At 31.7% G+C, this 10,455-nt stretch overlaps 1 protein-coding gene across 2 annotated transcripts; it reads right to left on the bottom strand.

Annotated features, from left to right (window-relative positions):
- Positions 1-631: 631 nt before the first annotated feature.
- LOC110601787 (hydroxyproline O-galactosyltransferase GALT2) lies at positions 632-6,609 on the bottom strand. 2 transcript variants are annotated; one of them, XM_021739098.2, is made up of 7 exons: positions 5,030-6,603; positions 4,287-4,519; positions 3,498-3,788; positions 2,739-2,867; positions 2,449-2,622; positions 1,329-1,436; positions 632-1,204 (listed from the first exon to the last, which is right to left on the bottom strand). In XM_021739098.2, exons 1-7 carry the CDS (start codon positions 5,934-5,936, stop codon positions 998-1,000), a joined length of 2,049 nt encoding a protein of 682 aa, XP_021594790.1. In that variant the 5' UTR covers positions 5,937-6,603; the 3' UTR covers positions 632-997. The 2 variants fall into 2 exon arrangements, with proteins under 2 accessions (XP_021594790.1, XP_043807219.1); XM_043951284.1 differs by lacking the exon at positions 3,498-3,788 and having other exon boundaries at positions 5,030-6,609.
- Positions 6,610-10,455: the final 3,846 nt, after the last annotated feature.

The following is a 10,455-nucleotide window of genomic DNA, read 5'->3' as shown; positions in this document are numbered from 1 at the left end:
GATGCTCTTACGGTAGTGAAGGCTTTGCTTTCTTCTTCAACTTCTGATTTTTCTAGTTTTGGATCCCTTGTTGATGATTGTAAATCTCTAATAGCAGAGATGAATTCAGTATCTGTGAGTTTTGTTCCTCGATCTGTCAATAGTGTGGCACATCTTATAGCTAGAGCTGCCTCTACTATTTCAGACAGGATGGAGTGGCTGAGTACCCCTCCACAATTGATTGTTCATGCTTTGATGTTGGACTTCCAAATTTGAATGCAATTACATGTTTTAGTTAAAAAATAAAATTATTAAATTATTTTTGAACAAATAATAAAAATAATTATTTATTTGTATGAATTGCTCAAATCTTAATGTTTTCTTTTATTTTTCAGATAAAAAGGTTAGTTAAATTCACTCAATCTTATTCTATCAAATTTTGATATCTTCATCTCTTATACGTGTTAGGAAAAATAATTTGTATTTAAAAAATACTTTAAATCTTTGCCCTAGTTGTTTCTGTTGTAATTGCATAACGTGCAGAAACATCCACCATGGACACTGCATGCATGATAATTTACCAAAGCTTGCAAGAACATGGTGAAGAATGTTTTGGTGAATTGCTTCATAGGCCATCAAAAGAGGACAATCATTTGAAAGAAACCCACAAAAAAAAGGTGATTTCATTAAAGTTGGATTGATTTTAAGGCTTCTTGCCCACTTACCAACCAACTAAATCAGAACGTACATCATGCAAGGTATACAAATATACGCTTTGAGTTCAAGCCAAAATGTGTTTAGCTAACTATGATCCATTTCCAATTACAACATCAAACAGTCCGCCTTCTTCCAGAAAACTCGATACACAGCCATATCTAGAACTCACTCAAATGCACAAGAATCAGCAACACGTGGAGAGACGAGAACAAGAAGATGAAGTTCTGATCAGCTAATGCAGTAAGAGCTGCTGTTATCTTCTCAAGGACTTTGTGAGAACTCTGTGGTGCGGCAGTAGTCATCATCTAAAGTTGCAGCAATGAGCCCCACCTCTCACCAATTTGTCCCACAGACAGATCATCTGTCTTGGGGATTGATAATGTGCAGTGTAATATTCCTCCATGCATCCGTACTGACAAAATTTCCAATTGTGGGAATACTGTACAGGCGTGGAACTGTTAAATTGTTCAACCCACATTCCCATACTCACATCTTCCATCTTGAACAGCTGCAACCATAATGTAACAGTATACACCTTTAGGAAACAAGCAGATTAAAGAAAAAAAATAAAAGGAAGAAGAAGAGAGACAGGGAGAGGCTACGACATCAGATAAAATTAAAATATAACTAACCCTGAGGCTTCGACTATCATGTTGTGAAACAACAAATTTTGCAATGTCACTGGAAATTACATATCCAGGCCCATTGGCATAAGGAGGATATACTGCTTCTGGCCACTCCTGTCAGATCAGGTGAACATCCAGTCAAATTTAGGAATGCAAGGATAAAGAATTTTGTTCTTTTATATTACATTTTGGGATTAAGGCCTAGTTGAGTGCAGTACCATACTTGAATACTATAAGTTTTAGTGATATGAAAATTTGTAAGCAGGCACAAAGTAGTAATTTCGGTAATTCATTTGTCTTTTTAGTTTATATAATTTTTTAATCAAGCACACACTGGTTTTCTAGGAATCATAGAACAGTTTCCTTGAGTTCCAAGTTAGTTTTGTAAGTGTGAAAACATAAATACATGAACAAAACTCTTTAGTTTGCTAGACAGTTTATGACGAAACACAAGTACTTTAATTTGCAGTTGAAGGCATGCATCCATAACGAGTTCACTCTTGTCTTATTTGCACACTTATTCTTTCTTATTTTTTTCTTTTTTTATATGCATGCTCCTACATCTTGATTGCATTTTCTTTGTAAATAATTGGCAACCAGCTCTTATCTTTCAATTCAATTCTAAACCCTAGACCACTGTCTTCCCAATCCTAGCTTATAAAATGCAAATTCAAGTCTGTCCTATTTCACATCTACCTCTAAGAAGTTTCTAGACCCATGCTCATATTGGCAATTTTGAATTAGGTTTACAATTCTAGGAATAGATGAGAAGGCAACAATTCTAATAATGATAGAAGCCTAAAAAAGGTCAAGTGTCCCCCCCACCCCCCTCTCCTTCCTTTCCCCCAATTATTTAGGTTGCAAGTGAAAGCGACAACCAATCCAAGTAATGCAAAAAGTGTGACAGCTTATACCATAATATTTTTTGTACAGCAGGAGATTTTGCAGACACAAGAATTAAAACTTCTTCTCTCTAATGGAAAGGTTATGTTAACAGAGATACTAAATATATTATTAACTGGACTTGTACTTTATTGATAGTTTCTAGCAAATCTCCCCCATTCACCTTCCCCCCCTTCCCTATATCAAAATTTATCACAAAAGAAAATGGAAAGTAGAAAAAAACCTCAAAAGTGACTGCCCATTTTCCAGTTCTTAGCGGCCGATGTAAGAGGTTGAGATTGCCCATATAAAGAGACTTTTCAGGAGATATATTATTAATTTCTTTCAGGACAGCATCTACCCTAACGAATGTGTCATCATCACATTTCATGATATGTGCAGCAGAAACATTCTGAACCTGTACAGAAGACATTTGTGATTAATTCAGAAAACTGAACATTCAAGAAAGTAATAGATTCATAAAATCCAACTGAAGAGATTCAATGAAAGACACAATGGATAAACAGAACTTACCCCGAATTCACAAATAGCAACAGTTTTAAGAACCACAAGCTCATAGCGATCCATAAATGGCAATATCACAATATCACCAAAATAAGAAGCCTCTTTCTTCAATATTGCATTCGCTTCCTTCCTAGGGCTCTGCAATCATATGTGCATTCGGTTATGCATATGAATATAAATAAAATGGTGGGAAAATGGCAGGAAACGAAATTGAGAATTTAACAAACTCATATTTATTCATATAATGTAGGATACAGTTTTCATTATTGCACACACATGAAAGAAAATTTTGTCACCTCATGTTCATATATCCATGAAACACCTATTTACAAAAATGTAGAACCGTAAGAACAGCAAAAACAACTCATGCGCTAGGTAGGAAGGAATGGATAAATTAAAACTTTTACCCATACAAAAGCTAGGTTTTTGTCAAGGGAATTTAAAGTTGAGTGTTACGATTGCATCTCTAGTGATGCTAACAAGCCATGATTAGAGCACTAAGAATTCAAGAGTGTCTTGGCAAGTGAACTGACCCTTTAAATATTTCCAGAACACAGGTGAATATCGACCCTTACATGTTATACTCTCTTACTGAGAATATAAAAGACCCAGCATATTCTAGGTGTTACTTAATTCAGTAACGACCCCCATTCATGCATTACATGTTCAATGTTCACAAGTCAAAGTGACATAAGAGATAAGTTGATCCTATAATCTGACTACTTTTAACTTCATAACTATATCAAATGAAAAGAAAATAGATCTTACAAGTGCAACAAAGAAACGAACTACTACATCTGAAGACTTGATTGGTGTTGATTGCATCCAAGTTTTTCTCACTGCCATACGTTCTGCAAAGTGATTAGTAGCAGAAAGAATCCCAACAAAAAGTTGAATTGGAGTCTTTGGTAGAGGAAGAGCTTTCCACTTCTCTGACATCTCCAATACCCTTTGAGGAGAGAAACTTGGATGAGAGCTAGGAAGAGAGGTGGCATAAACTGAATGAACGTCTATATCTCCTTTGATTGCTAATCCTGTTGCATCTTGAAGGGTAAAACCCTGAAGGTTACACAAAATTTCATAGATATCATTTTCAAGCTTAATGCACTCAATGTAAAAAAAATCACTCTATTTACAATGCTGAGCAGTTGAACAAAAGATGTATTCATCATGATTTATAACAATTAAAGGTAGTAAGAACATGTATATAGATTACAGAAATTTATAGTTAAACTATATAGAAGAATCCTGGTGGAAGAACCAAAAAGTGGAATAAAAAACTTGAAGAAAGAGCAACAAGCTTATTACATGGAAACTGTACAGAGAATGAAGGAAACCTTAAAGGAAAATAATGCAAAAATGCAGACAATTGAAAATAAACATTTCTCTGCAATAGTTTGAACCATTAGAATATAGAACTAGAATAGAACACTAAATCTAATATGCAGCCATGTTGTAAAGATCTACAGGGTCAACTTTTGTCATATGACTAGGAGAGACATAAAAGAGCAGTCATACAAGATAAAAATCATCTTTTTCTTCATCTTAGCAACATACCGGACGATATGGAAACGAGGTCACATGCCGACCCCCAACATTAATATGGTACCCATCAACACCAGCACGCAATGTCAGGATAAACAATCTCCCCTCCACGAAAGGAAATGGCCAGGTCACTTTTGGCTTTTGTTCACGCCCTATGAATCTCTTGAACCATGATGTTGTCTTGGACTCTTTTGGATCTACAATGTCATGTCGCATCCACTTCTCACATCTCAGAAATCCATCAACTGCCAAATATATGTAGTAGAAATATGTTATGTCTCAGCAGGGTGACCTGAAGTTGACAGGACTGAAGTTCACCAGGAACCTCAGCATGTGTGCAACTCTCAGAAACAATATGAACAAAACAATATCATATAACCTAAGATATCAAAACATTATGTCATGGTGAAGGTGCCTAGCAGGGAAAGATAAAGCAATATAAGTTTGACCTGAATACTTCTTCCAACTCAACTGAGACATTTATAGTGGTAATTTGTGCTAACTGCAAAAATAGATAAGGCCTAAACAGTAGAGACTATAAAACTGGATAAGACATGCGAGTAGCATATCACACATAACTATTATTACGACAGAGTTCATAAGACATCTAAAACTTTGCACTATGAATTCCATGGGGCTCAATATCATGGATATGCCTCAAGTTGTTCCGGAATCCTAATGTATTTGGCACAAATTACAAAAGAAAATAATGGAAAACAAAAAGAACTAAGATATTAAACCATAACAGCTCTTACCCAGCATGTCCTCGTCTTTCTTGGATGGCAAACCATCACACCTCTGAGCTGTCCCCCACTGCATCCTATAGCAGGTGTTATGCTCAATGACTGGTCTCTTACTCCAATCTCCTCTTAATCGTGGATTCAAATGTAAAATTTTTGGTGGATCCTCCCCATCAACTGCCTTTAGCCCTTGCAACTCAACCATAAACTGTGAAACCTTAACAATGCCATCACGGATCCTCAACCTTGCCAGCTGAGGTACATACTCCTCATGAGCAAAATGAGGTGTTCCCACCACAGTTATGGAAGACCCTGCAGCTAAACCACATGGAAGGAACATCATCTTTTCCCCACCAGCCAACTCCGTTCCACTCATTGACACCCACGAGGGGCATGACTCAGGCTTCCCCTCAAATACAGAACTTTGTGCAATCTCTTTTTCATCATACTTTTCCATTTCTCCCCATGCCTTCAATCCCAAAATCCAAGCCTCATCTGCTAGTCTCTCAAGCACAGATAAATCGCTAGTTCGATTCTTTCGTCTCATAATTTCTCCTGTTATTCGACCATATCGGTGCTGAAGTGGCTTTATGGGCTTAGACACTTCTTTTACTTCTTGCAAAGGTTCCTTACTAGGCATTCTTGGTGCATTTTGGTTTTGGTTATCTTCCAATTTCCGGTGAAATGTATCCTTATAAACAGAACTGAAAATCGGTTTGCTCAAATCCGAATCTTCCATATCTCCTGCTGCAGCCACATCCAGTCCAACATAACTATCATCCCCGCTCAACGTTGCTGCAATCTCTAAAAAGTGTGGAAATTTAAATGCTAAAAACACCAAGTATAATGCTCCTATACCCAGCAAGAAATGTGACAATTTGCACCTCCTACCACTAGGAGGTTCACTTTTTAACCTCTTCATTTTATAACACCCAGCAAATACCAAAGAAATAAAACACCCTATAAAGCCCAACAATCTCTGACAACTTGCCAAAAACACCTCAAACGAGCTGAAAGTCAGCAAAACGTGCAAAACACGCAGTGCTCAAATCTTCAAAATAAAACCCTTTTGAGGTATCAATATGAACTTCCACAAATTTCTATAATCCCTCGTGCCTATTGCTCTAAGTGATCCCAAACGACTTTAAACAAGCTCAAAATCCAAGAGAGCATGCAAAGAAAAATGTGCCAAAATCTTCAGAAATGTACCAATGTAGATCAAAAAACGGAAAAAGAACTCAAACCTTGATGGGTCCAAAGAGATCGAGTTAACGATTAACCAAATATCACGAAATGAACAGGACATTGCGCAAAATCCATCAAATTTTGGGACCCAAAAGCCCAAATTTATCAATATTAACCAACATTTCCTCGAATGATGCACAAAGAAAGAATGATTGATCGATCAGAGCAACAGAGACCCAGAAAAAAAATACGGTTTTGATTTCAATAGTAAATACTACTTTTTTTTCTTTTGTTTTTTTTTGCTTTGGAGGAAAGAAAACGGGAAAACCAGAGAAGGTTAGAGAGGAAAAGACAGGCCGAGAAAACACAGTACCTAATCTACAACGTGTATATGTGTATGTGGATGTGGGTACTACGGAGGTTAGAGCGTAGAGCAGAGGATCATTACAAAGGAAATGACAAGAAATTGAAGGACTGGATTGTAAAATGGTTCCCCAAAATAAAATTAACCTTGCTTTTTTTGTGTGGAATTAGTTGTTTTTATTAAAGGAACTCCTCTTTTATTTTTCATATTTAAATTATTAATAAAATTTAAAAAGAAAATTATTCTGTCTTCTAGCGCTTTCTCCAAATAAAATCTTTTCATTTAATTTATAAATTAAAATATTATATATTTTCACTCAATTAATAAAATAATCTTCCTTATTAATATGGCTAAATATTACTAACAAATTATGACTTAACTTTTATATTTTTTAATTTGATCACTTTATATTTTTTTACTATAATTTTATATTTTTAAATTAATCACTATATACTATAAATATTTACAAAAAAAATATTACTTTTTTATAAATTAATCTTTCATATTTATTAAATTTGAATATTTTATGTTTTAAAAAAATAAAATAAAATCAATAATCTAATAATTATTTTTTGCCCTAACAAAATAAAAAAAAAACAATATGAATAAGATACGTGAATTTATTTTATATGTATTAACATATTGTTAACCAAATGGTATATTTATTTATTGTTTTATAAATTTGTATTTATAAGACTTTTTTATTATATTAGCTAATTATATTTTTTTTAAATTACCTTTATGGATAATTAAAAAAAGAGACAATAAATTTAAATTATGAACTTAAAATAATTATATAAAAATTAATTGAATTTTATATTTATAGTATATTAAATTTATTTAAATAAATTCTATTTAAATTCAATTAAATTTCAGAAGTGAAAATTTTGAAAATTGCATTTAGGATAAGTTTGAACATTGTACATCATGCTATTTGAATCTGGTATATCAATGTATTTGATGGAGTAAATAAAGATTTATAAAATAAATAAAGTAATATAGAGTAAAATATTGAAATAATTCAACTCTCCAATTTAATTATTAAAAAAATAATTATGTTTTTTAAAAATTTTGAAATATCCAAAAAAACAAAATTTTTCTAAAAACAATTTCCAAACAGAATTAATTTAATAAAAAATTATTATTTAATTTATGTAATATAGTAAAATTTAATAAATACATAAAAATTATTATTAATATTTAAAAAATATATATTAATTAATTAATTCAGTAATTTTAATTATTAATTTTTTATTATTTAATTTATATAATATAAAAAAATTATTACTTTAATTTTTAATTTTATAAAAAATATTTATTAATTAATTATTTTATAATAAAAGTATTTAAATTTTTAATACTTAATAGTTGAAATTAAATAATACATTAATTAATAAATTTTTTATCAATTTACTATCATTTTAATATATTTTTTAAAATTGAGGTTATTAATTACCGTAATTTGAAAAGAGAAATTTATTATTTAATTTTTATATTTTAAAAAATTTATTAATTAATATTTAATTCAAAAACATATATATTAAAATACCTATAAAATATTAAAAATTTTATTAATTAATTATTTCATTAATTTTAAATATTAAATATTTTAATATTTAATTTTTATAATATAAAAAATTACTAATTAATTCATAAATTTTATAAAAATATTTATTAATTATTCATTTGATATTGAGGTTATTTTAATTTTTATATTATATTTAATCATTAAAATTAATGAATAAATTAATTACTGAATTTTAAAATATAAGAAATGTTTAAATATTTTTTTTATAAAAAATTTACCATTAATTTTGTGATATAAAAAAACTCACTAATTTTTATTTTGATTTTGAAAAATATATTAAAATGTTGATGGAGTATTTTTTTTTAAAACAACGTTTACAAAATATTAAAAAATTTATTAATCGGCTATTTATTAATTTTAAGTATCAAATATACTACTATTTAGTCTATATAATATAAAAAAATTATTAATTGGTCTATCGATTTTATAAAAGTAAAGACTAAATACTTCATTCAATTAAGAATTTTTTAAATTTTTTATATTTAATAACTAACGTTAAGTAATAAAACTAATTAGTAAAATTTTTAAAAAATTAAATATATATTTAAATACCTAAATTATAATATTTTTGCCTATAACACATCTGTATAAATTTTGTGAACTATTAAATATTTGAAATCCTAAGATTCATTAGGTTTAACGTACAAATTACAATGCAAGTGAAAAGTGAATTACTAATGCCAAGCATACAAAATTTAATATTATGCGGCATTTGTACTTAAGGAATTATAAAAATCTCATGTTCTTCTCTCTTTTTCCCTCTTGTAATAGTTTTCTGTCCCAGGATTCATTCACATTGCAATTGCAGAAAGAAAAACAAAAGCCTCTGCATGGATAAACGGTGCTCACATCTTTATTTATTTATAAGAAAATATCACTATTATGAAATCCATGAAAATAAACAGTGGCTTTTATCAAAGTGTTATGAATATGGAGACGTGTGTGAAAGAGGGGAGAGAATTGTCTATCTTAAGGGTTGAGCCCACATATCAAACTCTATGCTCCTCTCTTTTTTCGGCTTCTACACTCCACACACCTCACTAGTTCATTTCAAAGATATAGGGAGATTAAGAGGGTAGCTCTCGTTAACTATGGCAAGCTCATTGTCTTCATCGATGTCATTGACCAAAATTGAGCTCTAGTTAATGCTGCTGATATTGTCATGAGCTAAATAAATTTTAAAAGTCTCTCATTCATTAATATCAATACTGACATTAATTAGCTTTAAAAACTAAAATTTTGATAGAGACTATAGAGAAAAAGTTGTTGTGATAAGTATAATATATCATGAGACAAAAAAGACTTATTGTTTACAAGAGAAAGATGCATTGAATTTAGATGGATCAAGTTGATGTTTGCTAAGATGAAGTGGGGTGGATTGATCCGGCAAGAGCTTGCAAAAGCTGAAGAAAGAGAATTCAACCTAAAATCTCAATATTAAATTTTTATTTCTTATTATCAATAATCTGCAATTTTTTGGAATATTATTTTTGTTATAAATATTCTGCAAGTTCTCATCTAGAGATTGAGAATAGTTAATAGTATTTTTGTGCTTTTTTTTTATATTGATTTCATTGATTATCTAAAAAAAAAAAAAAAGTGATGAGATCAAATCAGAGAGATTCATCATGATAACGCCCAAAGGAATAGTAAGTGTATAAGGATACCGGGAATGTTATGGCAAATATTAAAGGATTTTATGTCTTTTCAGTAATATGACCATGAAAAAGATAAAGTTAGAACGATTTTATTCCAAATTGATAACCGATGGGCGAAAGCAGAACAAGCCCGGAGCTCGGGACAGCCTCTAGGCAGACCTGCTCAACAACTCAGGTTTGGGCTTGGAACGCATGGTGGGCCGGGTCGACCGCAAGCCCAAGCCTGATAAGAAAGAAGCTAGCCTGGAGATGGAACATGAAGAGGAACAGTAGGCCCAGTCCTTTTGCAGCCCTATCCGTATGCGTAATGGGAAAAATTAAACGGCCGTCTGACAGATAAAGGAACTGACACTATTGTACGTACAGATCTGTCCGACAGAGACAGGTGTCACTGTAGCAGAAAGGTCATTAGGCATCACTAGCAAGCAAGGAGGGGGGAATAAAAGGAAAGTGATATCTTCCTCTTGGATCAACCTTACTCAACTATACGAAACCCTATTTTCTCTGGATCTCAGGACATCAATTGGCGCCGTCTGTGGGAAACGAAGGAGACCTTTTCGTCACCGAAAGTTCCATTTTTTGCAACACCCACTGAGATTCCCAAGGCCAATCACAGCGAAAATTACACCGGAGCCATCCCAAGCAA

The sequence above is a fragment of the Manihot esculenta genome, chromosome 15, assembly GCF_001659605.2.
Source record: "Manihot esculenta cultivar AM560-2 chromosome 15, M.esculenta_v8, whole genome shotgun sequence".
NCBI classification, from domain to species: Eukaryota; Viridiplantae; Streptophyta; class Magnoliopsida; order Malpighiales; family Euphorbiaceae; genus Manihot; species Manihot esculenta.
Note: the sequence above shows the minus strand (reverse complement) of the source record. Positions and strands in the feature narration are given on the sequence as shown.